Consider the following 15,410-nt stretch of genomic DNA (forward strand, 5'->3'; position numbering starts at 1 on the left):
GAGGCGGAGAAGCTGCAAAGATTCTTTTTGAAAATATTGTTTTAATCTTCTGCAGTTCACCCCTACATATCTACTGTATCTGGGTAATAATATGACACATCTATTCATCTACACACTCAGCTTGCACTATCCAACTCCCAACTAACAGGTACCTTAATAATTCACAGTTGCCGAGCGGTTAGTGGCGCGAAGCTAATAAGTAAGGTGGTACTGGGTTCGATAAATTTATAGAATAAGGTTGTCAGTCACATATACCACCTAATTTTGTAGTTGATCGTAAGGTCCGCCTGAAAAGATAGGCATTACTTTTCTTAGTCCAATAGCATTCAATATCACATCACAATGACGGATCAATTAGTCAATCCGATTATCCCCTTAAATCAATAAACGCAATATTGCACAATTGTATGGAGGAATAAACATCATTACAAAATAGTAATTCTTGTTAGAATATTGTTTATTTTTTTTTTCAAGTAGATTTTTAACAAAATACAAATTAAGTACAAAATTATTAATATGAGTATATTAGTTTACAGGATGCCATGGAAGTTGCTACTCTAATATTAATTAAAGAGAATATAAAATAAGTTGAAACACTGAAAACTATAAAGCCTGGTTCGTGATTGGTCGCCCTTAAATTATGGCTGAAGGACGTCCAGTAATGGCCAGAGAATTTATTCTTCCAAAAACTCGTTTTGACGCCCCCCCAAAAAAAACTTTTTTCCGGCCATTACCAGATTATCCTTCCCTTATAACTAGATTAGATTCTGTAAATCTAAAAAAAAATACAACTACACAAACGCAAGTAACAAAATTAACACATCATTAAGAAATAACCAAGCAAAACACTAACGGAGTATTGAGTTTAAACTCAGATCGTTTAACTAATTTATTAAAATATTCATATAATATCATTAAAGATGGAGAATTATTGTCATTAATAAAATTTGTCATGGATATGTTACCTTTTTTTTTCTAGTGAGCAACTTAATATCAACAATTATTATTTATTTTATTAATATCCGAAAATTGAGTACTTCAATTACCATTATTATTAAACAAACTTATTATTTACAAACAAAAAGTGATGTTATACAAAAGAGAAGAATAAAGTGATGTCATCGTTTGTGACTTTACTACTTACCAATCAAAATATAATAACAGATTAAAGGAGTCATCAAAAATAATATGTTCATTCCAGCCTCTTCTAGGTTATACCAAAAAATTTTAAGGAGTTTCAAAATATTTTATCTTCTTTACTGGCCTACACAAAGTAATGAGTTTTAGCTTCAAAATAATAATAATATAAGAAATAAATAAATAAATAATTGTATCCATTCTTTATTTGGTTGAATAGATCTCACGACTTTGTCCGCTTGCTCCTAAAGTGGAAAGCATTCTAATTATTTCCTATAATCGAACTTTAACAGGAAACAGATGATTCGAGAACCTTTAACGATAGGTGTGAATACTCACACAACTCTCTCGATCACAATTCATGTAACTATGTTGACTTCAATATTATATCTTAAGTTCACTTTTTTCAATACATGATAAATGGTTATGTTGAAAGAACAGAACCGTCAAAGCTCTCCCAGAACGGTATTAAAACAAGATTCTTGTAAAAAATTTCAAATCAAAGTGACAGTCTTAAGCATTATGTGCAATTCAATTATTTTCAATTCCTATTTCAAAGTAAGTCACAAAATAGATAAAGCGAAAGCTGCCTTTTTCAGCACAGTTGCATTTCCAATTAAATGATATAAAAACTAAACTCATACAAATTATTTTCAAAAAACCTTAATGAGCCTCAGGGTAAGAAATTCTCTTCAAAAATTGTAAATTTAGCAACAATTTAATCTTGCGTAACTTTATAAAAGAACTTTTGTACAAGTATACTTAATGACTTTAAATTTTGACGAGGTTCCTTCAAAGAGAAGCTTATCCCTTTCAAGAAGTACCCTTAAAAATAATTTTGATCAACAATGGATAAATAAATTTTGACAAATTATTAAAAGTAAGGTTGTAGATCTACGCCAGTGCAATTAGCATATGTAAAATCGTTAGAGACATTTTTGCCAAAAAATTTATTTGTAAACAAATTGAAAAAGCTTATCCAGTAAAGGGCTACTTCAGATTGGTGTTTCTCCCAAGGGGGGGTAACAAAACGAAAAATAAAGTTTAAGTTCCTTAGTTTCAAGTTTTTGGGATAGAGTTCACGCGCACACTCGTAAGAGAGAGACGATTTTCTTTTTAAAAACATCGCTTTCAGAACAAGTGACCTCAAAATGGATTTTCAGTTTTTCCGAATTTCAAGAATTCGATACGATAGTATTATCAGTATTCGGCGGAAATAAAACAATAATCTTTCCACAACTTACTTGACTCGTCCAGAGGACGGGAAGAAACTTCTGAGACTGTGAGAAGATGGTGTTTTCTGCATATCATTTTCATTGTGTGTGATTTCAGATTCACGCATAAAGGTTTGCCAAAATTCTGAAGGTAAATCTAACAATTCACTTGTTATCTGAAAATAAAGAATTATAAAAACAGTGAAATCTCTTTTCTCGCACATTTTCTGCTTTAAAAAAACAAAATAAACCAACTGTTGAAATTAAATATTTTCTACACCGGCAACATACCTTATTTCCCGTATTGGTTTCAGCATAAACATTTTCTGGTTCTGTCTGTGAGTAGCCGATCAATGTGGGACCAAACACTTTCGCCAGATTGCTGGCAGGCATTTTGCAATCAGGCACTTTGGCCACACGTTGTAAGTGCAACATCATATATGCCAAAGTGTCTCTATTCGGCTGTGGTAAATCGTTGATTATACGCTTCAATGCAATCTTACGGTCTTGCGGATCACTTAAGTTGGCGGCACGTGCAAATTCATCCCAACGAATATGCGTAATCAATGGTTCTTTCAATGATCTCAGAAATTCCTTCAAAGTACCACATATTACGTGTATATCCGGAACCTGTGCCAGATTTGGCACTCCTTTTCCTTTTAAGAATTTCTCCTGAAATTGATTGTTCAATAAAATTCGGAAAATTTCTTCAACATCGAAAATTTACTAGCAAGGTAACATTGATTTTTTTTTGTTTTTACCTTAAGGCCTTTGACTTCCTTATCAGAACCTGGAATGCGATATATACCAACTTCAGTAAGTCCTCGAGATTCGACTTCCTTAATGCAGTGCACTATCAGTGATGGAACCATTGGACTGGTCAAAGGTGTATAATCAGCTATGGTTCCATGCTACATAAAAAATAAAATGCAACATAAATAATCTGGTGAAAAATTCCAAGACTTCCAAGACTTATGAAAGCAATATCGGCCAACATATTTACTAAATACCTAGTTCCAAATTGGAAAATAATACTCAAAGATCAAGTACTTTCCTTCAAACGCGGAACTTAGTCAGAAAAGCAATACATTGCATTTTCTTGAAAGCAAAAGTCATCTAACCGAACTTGAAATAAATTTTTGAATGAAAAACTGCTAAACAATAGTGACACAACTTTTTAATTTTTGTTTACGCTTAACTTAAGTAGTAGGAAACTTATCCAACTTATTGTGTGAAAGTTGAAGGTGTCAGTAATTTTATGTTTTGTCGTTAGACAGCGATGACAAGGCACAGCAATTCACTTAACCAGTAATACTCTTGACATAATGGATCTGCCGATTGATAATACTTGCAACTGCTTGGGATTATTGCTAAAAACAGCCAACTCTAGCTCATCACAATCTCCAGTTCATTAACTTTGTGAATTCAATGAAAGAATCACAGACGCCATGATATCCTAAGGAAGCATGATAGTTCTTTTAGATCCTAAAGGATTTTCAGCCTCTAAATTTTGGGCTACCCAAAGTTAAAATGGAGAAAACAAAAAAATTCCTCGCACATTAGTTAAAGCCTAAATGAAGGAGGTAGGAATTAGAGGAAGTGACTCTACACTCTCACGCCAAATAGAGCCCTAAATAGAATTCGGTAGCAAAAATGTTTTAAATAAAAGTGGTAGACCAATCCGAGTGCAATAAAGAAGTCTAAATAAAATTTTGGGCCAACTTCCCGAAAATCCTAAAAAAAAGAACATCCTAAGGAAGCACTCAAACGTATTGTCAGGTTTCAGTTACCAAAGTTTGGTTTTGATTCACAAGTACTTTTTTAACCTAGGTGACATTAGTACGTGTGGTTCCACTCAATATCGAAAGCTCGACTCGTTCGTCAAATTTAACTTTATTAGAAATAAAAAGTAGAAAAATCTGTCTGACATTGAATTTGTCCTATAAAGAGTCTTAAGTCTCTCAAGGAGTTAGCCAATCTCAGAACTTATTAAGAGAAACTCATGTGGATGTTCTATAAAAACAAGAATTGTTTACAAACTGACAAATTACCCCATTGTTTTTGCTATTTGGTGTATTTGGTGCTGGAATACATGGCAATGGAACTTTATCTTTGCACTGCACATGACAGACAGACTTGCAATCCCGGCATTTCGCTCCTAGTGTGGAGAATCTCATTCTGAAAGAGAAAGAAATGAAATCTAAAGATAACAAGGTACAAGGAAAACTACTTCTAGGCTAATCTTATTTATTTCATAATAACCAACCTCTTGCTGCAGACATTGCAAACTTCACCTCTCATCATAGCTTTCTGGACGAAGATATGTGGACGTGTATTAATAGTATTCATAGAAAATGGCTGAACTGGGTAGGCACTTGGAGTGAACGGTCCTCTATCACCATCTCCTCTTTTCATGTTTTCTTCTTCATCTTCATCGTCATCAGAGTTTGCTGAAAAAGAGGAAATAGAAACTAACAAAAACTAAGTAGTAGTTTCCGCTCTGTTTCATAAACTGTACAAAAGGAAGTCTCGCAAGCCCACCATTATTCAGAACTATCTCCATTAACCACTGTGCCCTAAAAGCAAACATTTTAGTAAACGTCCGTGAAAGGGACTGTATCATTACTAATGCCTTGTCCACATCCTACAGGCATACCCTAATCGCATATGTTTGCTATCATATTGCTACTTGTCCCGATCACAATACTAGGAATTCATCTTCTGACAAACGAAGAAACCTCCTGTATAATCGCCAACATACTTTTGACAAAATGATTGGAGGGCCGATGAAACATCACGCGTAAGCTCGAATTAAGAAACTGTGCTACCTACTCAAACCGAAGGAGCATGAATGCAAGACTTGAAACTATAGTATTATAAAGATAAATGTTTAAGCAAATCTGGGCTTCACTTCGGAGGGTGTGTTGAGCATTATCTAAAGAGTTTATAAGAGACTATTATACTATAACATGTTGTTACTAGCGTAATCAAACGAATGAACCATTTTCTATCTCGTTACTGGTCTTCGTAAGTAATGAATTCGATATTTAATTCTTTAAGCAAAGAAAGATTTAACAAGAATGGGGTTTTGTTCAACCTTTATGTTTTTTCCGCAATGGCAAAATCTTGAAAAAAAAAAAAAAATAACAATGCTGATTTATTGTAGTACCGATAATCCACTTTACCTGGAGGAGCTGAAGGCACAACAGAAGCAGGCCCAGTTCCCCGAGCTGTTGGTGTGACGGCGAGGTCATCGTGTGTAGGCACCGTTTCTATGACAGAAGTGGCAGACACCGGACCGTTGTGTTCCATTGTCACAGTAGTTGTCGCTATAACTTTCTTATTAGAGTTCACCTAAGAAATCATTTTTTTTTTTTTCAGTCAACCATAAGCCCTATTTCCATAATATTTTAAAAAGGACAGATATCCGAACCCTTTCAAAATACTTTACCTCAATTGTTTTGGCGTTACCAGATCTCCTCCGTTTTGCACAATGAACTTTGGAAGGCATCTGCCTCTTATGACCTCTAGTGTCTGGACCAGAAACATTCAAAAATTCATCTTCATCTCTTGTGTAACTCAGGTCAGACATGACAGAACCTAATAAAAATATTGATTTAATCACACTAATTTCTTGCACCCTTATTGTTATTGTTGTCGCTTTATGTAATATATTCTACAGATAGTCAGCAAGTTTTAGAACCTCATTAATTTCAAATAAAATTTCCACTTTGTTTCCGTTTAAGATATATCAGGAACTGGTTTTGGAGGTTGCAAGTCTGGGATGTTTTATGCTTATATTTGAAAGTGCCACTTGGGTATTTGTTAGGCACTTAGCATAGAGCCAGGGCATTCTCTGGGATCTCGAAGATGAAACTTGGATGTTGTAGGTTTGTTTTGACAAATCTTTTTTGCAGCCCTTAGAATTTTTGAGCTGGAGAAGTAGGTTACTTAACATTAAAATGCGGCATACAATGTCGTGCCTCCAGCCTGCTCAGAGCAAGCAGCACACCTCTACTATAATGACAAAGAAGAGGAACAGAGGCCTCTTCTTTTCACATGATGGGGTTGATTAACCTAGAACCCCTGTGAAGACAGTGTCGAGAACGGCTTCTTGTATCCTATTTGATGTTGCAATCACTGAGCAGTGCTGTGAGATGTCTAAAACCCAATAAGCCGAGAACTTATCACAAAAACGACTAATAAGTCCCTCGTATTTCAAAAAAAGGAGAGATTTCAGTTTCTAGACATTCAAGAGGATGGTGCAACATGCCTCTTTCCCTGCAGTTACTGCCATGCCCTACATCCCTGAAGAAATTGCTAGACTATGGACAAATATAACGATAAAACTATTAACCTGTGGTTTCCAAATCCATTTCTGTAATGGTATCTAATCTATCTCTTATATCACTTCGTTTGTCACTCAAAAAATTAAGCTTTTCCTTTGCTTCATCATGAAATTTATTTCTTTTATCTTGGAGAATGTCGCGAGCCATGTCCAGTTGACTTTCCTAAAAGATGTAAATTAAACAGTCTCACAAATGAAAAAATCGCATAAAGCAATGAAACAAAGCACTGAAATTATCACTTACATAAATGTTTCTTTCTTCTTCAACAAGCTTTCTTTTTTTAACTTCATCATCAAAAAGACGTCTAACAGTTTGAATTTTTGTCTCAAGTCTATTTATTTGCTCATGAGCGTCGGTTAGTTGTGAAGAGAGTCGTTTACAATCCTCAGTAGACTGATGCCATTTAAGCCTCATAGAATCGTAAGCTTTTGCAAAATCTACATATGCTGTAAAAATAAGGGTTTATTATTTACAGCTTCGCTGCCAAAAACGAATATCCTAATGGTTCCAGGAGTTCCTGTTGTTCACTTTAAACACTCATGAATGAATGCTACAATTTTGAAACTGTTAGCCAAGAATAAAATAAATTTGATATAAATTAAAAAATAAATAAATAAATAAATGACTTACAAGTAACAATTCTTGGTACAATATCAATCACAGCTTGAAAATCTTTATTGATGTCATCGTAGTTATTTATTGTTGAAAATATTTGCTCCATAATGTTTTATTTACTATACCAAATTTTTGACTGCAATATTATTAATTAACAACTCTAACTTAAAATAAACTATAAATAGTAATCAAAAATAAATAAAGCAATAAGTAACCGCATCTAATGTTTAATAACGGAATAAATTAACGTTTAGAATGTGAAAAGATAATATAGAAATAAAAATGAACGTTGTCCGAAGCATTTTTCACTTAATTATGAACTTATTCTACTTCAACATAGTGAATTGTCTCATAAGTATTGGACTAGAAAATTTTGCAGAGTGCGGCAAACAGTAAACAAGGCATTCCAAAAATACAATAGCAAAAACCGTTAAACGGTTAGGTCCAAATTCTAACCCTAATTCACAGTTAATTTACTGCAAATTGCTAATCTTTTTTCATTAAAAAATTAAAAATTTAAAATAATTTTGATTTGTTAATTTAATATTTTTTTACAAATTTTAAACAATTTCCATTTTAATAATTTTAGTATATCCAAACATGTAATACAAATGTAAAACATGCAACTTGCTTTTATGACACATTTAAAATATTTTGATTTCTATATTTTTTCTGATTTGTAAAGTATTCAGTAAATTTAAAATTTAACATAATGAACATTTAAGGATATCTAGTTTTTTATATTGGTAGCCGTAAGCATTTAGTACAAACAAGATGTCGGCTACAGGGATTAGGCTGTTGTTCCTTTACTGTTGTTAGAGGTTAGAGCACCTCTGTCATACAGAAGTGTGTGTGATTTAGTTTAGAGTTCACTTAGTTTTTGTCTTTTTTAATACAACGTATATTCTCAAAATTGTTTGATAATGCAGTTCGGCGTACTTTTAGCTACTTTTTAAACAGGTATTAAAAAACAAATTAATATTAACTTAAATATTTTTATCTCTCGTAATGATTCATTCTTTTAAATTAATCATTAGTGTTTAGATTATTATTAGTAGTTTGATTGAATAGAAAATTTTGTTGACGTTTTGTTTACAACAATGGATAGTTACTTTCTTCGTAACAAAACCTTGTTGGTTCACAGGTCGATCCAAAATTCAGTTCGAATTAGAAAGAGTTGTCTGGCCTTTTAATTTCCTAAATCAACTATTAAATTAATACTGCCATCAAGTAATAATACAGTTGAGTAGTTCATAAAAGAAAAAAATTGCTCAACAGTCTTTTCAGAAATTATTGATCGAGAGCTTGCAATTTCTAGATTATTGTTTGATGTACATTATTTTAACTTCAACATTTATTAATTTCTTTTTTAAATTTAACATTTTTCATTTTAAAACGAGTTAAAATAATTTGTAGACCTGTTTTAATAATTCATACCAGTTCATTGTGTGAAATATTCAGCAAGAGATTTTTCTGACTTAGTGTTCACACTTCTATTGTTGCCAGCCTTAGTAGGGTTTGTTACACTTCTGCGATTAGTCTTTATTCGAATGACGTATGGTTATATTTTCTTCGATTAGTCTTTATTCAAATTACGTATTGTTATATTTTTTGCGATTAGTCTTTATTCGAATGACGTATTGTTATATTTTTTTTGAATTGTTTATTTTAAAATTAAAGTTTTTATGGTAATATATTTTGAGTAACCATAGGTTTTATACTTTACTGAAAAAAAAATATCTTTTTAAATTTGTTATATATATGCTGTATATAAATATACAAAAATATATAAAAAGTTTTATTACATTTGTGATTTCGTCTGCGGTTAAGGCTAATGGCAATATAACTCATTTTAAAAAAATCCTTATTTAATTTATTGACACATTGCACTGTTTTGTCCAAAAATTGAACATGGGTAAAGATTCCCTATCCATGATGCCCACATTGCCCTAGATAAGGAATTATAATAGAACTAATTATTCTTTGAGTATTTTATATATGTATATTTGGAACATCTGAACACCAAGTTTAATGGTCCTTTTGTAAAATTTGTTTGTTTCTTAGAGATGCCAGCTGCATTCTCAGCCGACACAATTGTACCTGCAAGGTTTTTAACATTATTGGCTAATTTAATTATACTAATACTGTCACTTTGGTCCAGAGTAAGTGTCTTTTTTTCTTATTTTTTCACCAATTTTGTTTGTTCAGTTCGTATTATTGATTTATTTATACCTTAATTGAGTGAACAGGTGATATTATTCCCTGGTTTACGAATACCTTTTGTGTCAATTTTGTAAGATACAGAGTTATATTTTTTGTGTACCAATTCCAGTGAAGTAATCAAAGTGACTGAACGGTTGCCCAATCTTAACAATACTAGCTTATTAGGAAACGATTTATTCTTCAATCTAGTACGCTAGAATATGATAAGACATATTGCGATTATAACTTTTGTTTATTGAGTATTTGCACACACAACACAATCAGCTTCATTTTTTGTCTTAAATAATACTCCTAAAATTATTTAATATAATTATATAACAATAGTGGCCCGGAGGAAAGGGATTAGCTATGCGGTTAGCGTACTGAACTCCCACGCGGAGGTCCCGGGTTCGAATCCAGCAGCTGACCCTTAGATTTTCTCTTCCTAGGAGCTTCTTACAGCTCACTGTCCGGTGATGGACAGTGTTGTCTGCAACGAGAGAACACTGTCCGGAGGCCGGCAGTGCACTGTAAAAAGCTTCGGGCGTCAATAACCGCAGATGTTGACGCGCCTTAAATCATTTAAAACAAAAAAAAATTAGTGGCCCGGAAAAAATACCGGCGATTATCCAATAATTATTTTTTTTATAATTTTGGTCCATCGATCTACGTTAGAGATAATATGTCCGTGTAGTTTCCAATCCCAAAGCATGTACTTGAAATTGCGTCTCTTTCCCCAATCTTCATTGATACAACTTGCGACACATTTCCACATATTTACTACTAATATCTGCCAAGTGTTTCAGAACAATTTGAATTGCGTGATTGGTATACTTCTCTAAATGTCCGTTAGGTGTCCTTGAAAGGTCGAAGCCTCCTTTCATCCTTTACACCAGGGGTCGGCAACCTATTTGAAGGGGAGAGCCATTTCTCCTTAAATAATTTTAATAAATCTTACCAAGAGCCGCAAGGATGGTAATGTAAAAAACTCAGTGGATCATTTGTATTCACAAATTATTATTTTACGATATTCAATAACATTTAAATGTTTTATATATTTATTTTCACATATTGCAAAGTAAATAAACAATAAGTAATAACTTGACGAATAAAAAGGCGGCAGTCTTACAATATAAATCAAGTACTTTATTTTGATGTTGTATAATTCTATTCAATTTCGAACCTGTCACATTTAAAATTATTTTTGAAAAAATAACTTTTTTCAATAATAATATTTTGGGCAGGCTGAAGAGCCACACAATTGGGATAAAAGAGCCGCAGGTTGCCGACCCCTGCTTTACACCAACAATTTGCCAAACTGTTTTCATTTATAGTCAGCGGCAGTGTTGACATAATTTTTTTTTTCTTTTGCCTCGGCGAATTTCGATCTTTAAACTTTAATCATTCGTATAACATCATTGCTACGTGAAATTCTTATTTATTATTCTCAAGACGGCTACGTAAACTTTCAAGGATGTGAAAGAAGTGGATGACGCGGTGAAGGTATTTTGAATAGTATTCGCGTATCAAAATGGGGCAGGAAAACTGTAGTAGTCGAACAAAGACGTGAAAGACTTTCAATATCAACGATTAATGATCAGTCCTCTCTAAAGTTTGCTAATCGACGTTCAACGCGCAGAGAACGAGCAGAGACGTGTACATCATCATGAGCTTGGGAGAACGCGACACCGCGCTCTATCAGAATTTGTGAGTTATGTGCAAAATCTTCTCTCAGCTTGTCCTCTCACCCATCCTTCTCGCTGCATTTGAAGGCGTTTCATCAATGGCTCACACTGAAACATCTTAAAAGGAGATTCCAGCGGGATAAGGTTATTTCGATTTTCTTCCTTATGCTGAGCCCCTGTTTTTAATTAGATTCGAACAGAATAAATCATTCTAGAAGCCTTAAAGCTCCAGCAGACACAATTCTTTAGATTTTTTTATTGAACGCAAGCCTTTTAACAGTTTCAAGGTGAAGATGAGGAGGATAAGGACCTGTGGATTAGGAAGCAACCCTTCCTTTCTCTCCGTCTTGCCAGAAAACCCGATTTTATTTTATGATCCCATTTTAAGGTTTTGACTTTTTGGGTAACAGTCATCTTCCACACAACTTATCATCTTTGGAAAATAATTTTTAAGTTCAATTTTTCCTAATAACTTTCACTATAATGAACATTCTTGAAAGTATTATAATTTTATTCTTTTAATTTCTTATAATATTCTTGTTACCAAAGAATGAAACTATTAATCTTAAATTTTATGAACAAAATAAAAACTATTTTTAGGAAACATAAATATGCTAACAACAAAAAATAGATAAAAGCAGGAGTAGATAACTCATGATGCAAGAATTTTTAGTTTTTTTAAAAAACGATTTCTATCCTATTAAATAAAACATTAAAAGATTCTCAACGTTGCTTGGTTTTAAACATTTTTTTATTACGCCAAAATTTAATAACAGAGAAACTTCCTAAATTGAGCCAAAAATTAAATCATTTCTAAGATATATTTCTAAGAAAACCATAGGGATACTAATTACCGTAACAATCAAACCAAAAATAAGTAATTTGAATGTAAATATATATTAATTTCTTTTACATTAGCGTATTGCTTAGGAGATTCAATCAAACGATAACTATTTTATTTATTTAATAATATTTGAATCATAATTTCACTTCTACTTTTTTTTTGTGGCATTGGCTTCCGCCATACAGCCAGCATCGTCTAGGTGCTTATCACTAGAATATCACTCACTCTCCATTTTACTTATAAATACATTCGCTTCACACATTCATCCCTCTACTATATACAACTATTTACATACAAACTTACAACTAATGGATGGATCAGTACTCCTATATTCCTGCCATCCTTATAGCTTAACCGAAATTAAAATCACCGTAATCCTTCTCTAATCATTTTCTTCCATTCATTGCTATAACTTTTAATTAAATACACTTCTACTTTCTAATGGTGATTTTGATTTTGTAAATTTTTATAAAATTACAATTTTATATTTTTAAAGACCATGCATCCCATTTATTTCTTAAATGTTAGTTTATTTCATTTTTTTCTTATCGTCACATTTTTCAAATAAAGCTAAAAGTGCACCTGTTCGCTGCATTTTTTTTTAAATTTATTTTGTTCTTTTTCTCATTAAATATTTGCTTTATGTCTTTTTATGTATTTCCGGTACATATACGTCTTTAATATACACGCCGGTAATACCAAAGTCAAAGAATATGTTGTATTTATTTTAGTCTGTACCAATACTATTCTCTTTATAATAATCTTAAAGAATAGTTACCCATATTTTATCCAATTTAAGTTCAGTTATTAATCAACTCATATCCCAAAAGTGAATAGCATAATTCTAAGTGTTGCTGTGCGTCTAACAAAAAAAGATACCATTACATTTATTTAACGGCCGCCATGCAGGAAAGTACCTTTATATTTTTTTTTCCTTAAATTTGGGCTAATTCTTTATTTTTAAAAGAAATTCATTTACAAGAACAAAAAATAAATATGTTCTTTGAAGGAACAAAAATTGAAAAGTAACTTTGATGGCTTTTCTCTACTTACAGTTCTCTCCGTCACTGGATTGTTCTCTTATCAATAGGAAAATTTTAACATCCTAAATTATTGCCACTAGGAGATCTAAATTTCTTTTATCCATACCCTAAAAGGCTCATCTGCTTGAAATTCCATTTTGAATTGACACCTCATCCATGAAAAAATAGGTTCACGCGTTTAGGCGCTACGTTGTTAACCAAAAAAAGGTTACAGCAGCAACAACACGAACAAGAACAATTTTAGAAAATGTCGTATTGGCTCATTTTGCAGACTTTTTTCTTGAAATCTATTTTGTGTACGAGTTGCACCAGAGAATTACTCTTATAAATACTCACTGAATCCCTTTTCTTACAGATTTATTATAATTATTTCGATGAAGTTACACAGACCTCATCTTTTCCTACCAATTTATTTAAAAGAGATCTGGATTAAATCACTCAGAAGAATTGCCCTTCTAAAATACGATAATTGTTTTAAAAAATATCTATTTTACTTTCATCCTTAAGTAACTAAATTTATTGAATTTTACTAACATCATTAACTACATTGAGCTTCACGTCTAATTATTATTATTATTTTGAGCTCTACTGATTTCGCAATACATTGTTGCAATACGAGTACGTATAAGAACTAGATTAGAGCATGGGGCGTATCCTGATTTTCAAGTATAGTAGAACTAATTGGGTACAGAACCTTGATGAGCGGAATTAGGTAATTGGGTCGCTCCACATTTTTCACCAATCCCCGCTGTGGGAGGGGTATCATTATATAAAATTATAAATTATTTACAATTTTAACATATTTTAGGTTGTGCTCACTTAAAAAGTCAATTTTTTTTATTAACCATCTTTTGTATTTTGTGTTACGTCGATACAAGTTAGAGCTAGTTATCGATGTTATGGATCATCGATTATTGCTGTTGGTCTACATTGCTTAAGCTGTTAATATTAAAAATAAGGAAAAAACAAACTTTAATTAATTATTGTTGCTTAATTTTTGCAATTATTGTGTTAATTGAAGTTTCTTGCTGTTGGCATCCAGTTAGTTATTAATAAAAAGCCATCAAAGTTAAATTCAATAATTTATTATTATTTTTCAAAATAAAAGGTACATGTAAAACGATTTCATTTAGTTTGACGCAGGAGAATCAGTAGAATGGAGTTCTGGGACAGTAAATAGATACATATTAGTAAGTAAAGATTATAACCCCATCGATCTCTTCCTAATTTTACTTCGTCTATATTTTGTGTGAATTATTTACATAACTTAATTTTTATTTGTTATTGAACGCGGACTTTTTTATTATAAAGTTTCTTGATGAAATACTAAACAGTGATATCTCTTATTGAAAACGTGTCGATTATAAGTCTAAATGTTTTTCTTTTGCTAAATCCTACCAGTTTTTCAAACCTTCTGGATTAAGTTTCTAATAAGTTACTAAAGCTAATTTTTTTCTTTACATAAATATGCCTTTTCTCAATTAAAGTATGACGTCTAATCCAGAAACGAGAACATCTTTTTATTTAGAGTAGCTTGCATTTTCGTGAAACCTGCTGCATGCATTTCTATTTAATTCTTACTAAACATTATTTCTCTTCATCATTATTTTTATATTTTTTTTTATCCAGGAATCTAATGTATTAGCCAGTTTGCCAATCGAATTCGAAGAAGATGATTATAATTCTGTTCACAAAGAGTGAGAATATTATTCTATATTTTTTTATTTTTAACTATTTATTTAATTTATGCATTTTGCTATTTTTTGTTTGTTTTGTTTATTGATGTTTTAGGTTGACAATAGGTTTGTCGGTAGGAATTGCCTTAATTGGAATAGAATTTATTGGATTTTTCAGTGGGATTACTATGTTTAAAAATTCTATATCTCTGTTGTGTATCCTTTAATTTAATAGCAATTCAAGGTTAAAAATTAAGAAATAGTTTTTAATTTTAGGGCCAGAATAGAAATGACAATCGTATTGTATTTAGAGGAATGAACTCGGTTTTTTTCTTAAAAGAATTTTCTTAATTTTGTGTTGGACAATATCGGGCCTGGAAAATGTCGCAGTGGGTTTAGCGCAGCAATAGATTGGCGCCTCAGATGGACTGATTTGGTCAAGAAGCTTATTGCCGAGTTCTCTTAAGCTGTACATCAGGGTTTTCATCTGTCCTAGCCCGCCAGTTATTTCCTAATGTGATCTTCATTATAACATTACAGTTTGTGTAAACTAAAATTCATTAATTCTTAAGCCCCTTATAGTTCATGAAGAGAACGTGTCTTTAAAATAATTGGTAACGTATATTCAATTAAAAGTAGTTTTAG

The 15,410-nt window shown here is 32.1% G+C and overlaps 2 protein-coding genes across 5 annotated transcripts in view; one reads left to right on the top strand and one right to left on the bottom strand.

Moving 5' to 3' along the window:
- Positions 1 to 439: 439 nt before the first annotated feature.
- On the bottom strand, positions 440 to 8,990 carry tum (Rac GTPase activating protein tumbleweed). 2 transcript variants are annotated; one of them, XM_074113277.1, is made up of 12 exons: positions 8,753 to 8,990; positions 7,331 to 7,451; positions 6,944 to 7,146; positions 6,709 to 6,862; positions 5,803 to 5,951; positions 5,537 to 5,705; positions 4,618 to 4,801; positions 4,403 to 4,529; positions 3,113 to 3,262; positions 2,643 to 3,023; positions 2,382 to 2,527; positions 440 to 1,264 (listed from the first exon to the last, which is right to left on the bottom strand). In XM_074113277.1, exons 2-12 carry the CDS (start codon positions 7,419 to 7,421, stop codon positions 1,228 to 1,230), a joined length of 1,791 nt encoding a protein of 596 aa, XP_073969378.1. In that variant the 5' UTR covers positions 7,422 to 7,451; positions 8,753 to 8,990; the 3' UTR covers positions 440 to 1,227. The 2 variants fall into 2 exon arrangements, with proteins under 2 accessions (XP_073969378.1, XP_073969379.1); XM_074113278.1 differs by lacking the exon at positions 7,331 to 7,451 and having other exon boundaries at positions 8,753 to 8,989.
- LOC141446659 (solute carrier family 2, facilitated glucose transporter member 1-like) overlaps positions 8,080 to 15,410 on the top strand; it is a 31,837-nt gene continuing 24,506 nt past the window's right edge. Inside the window, exons 1-2 of one of the 3 annotated variants that reach the window (XM_074113290.1) lie at positions 8,080 to 8,275; positions 9,380 to 9,477. The gene's annotated coding sequence lies outside the window, so the exon portion shown is untranslated. Of the gene's footprint in view, positions 8,276 to 9,379; positions 9,478 to 15,410 lie in introns of those variants that run through there. The other 2 variants (XM_074113291.1, XM_074113289.1) reach the window with 2 other exon arrangements.

Source organism: Rhodnius prolixus, unplaced genomic scaffold (genome assembly GCF_049639745.1).
Source record: "Rhodnius prolixus isolate KJV_2025 unplaced genomic scaffold, Rpr scaffold_7, whole genome shotgun sequence".
NCBI lineage: Eukaryota > Metazoa > Arthropoda > Insecta > Hemiptera > Reduviidae > Rhodnius > Rhodnius prolixus.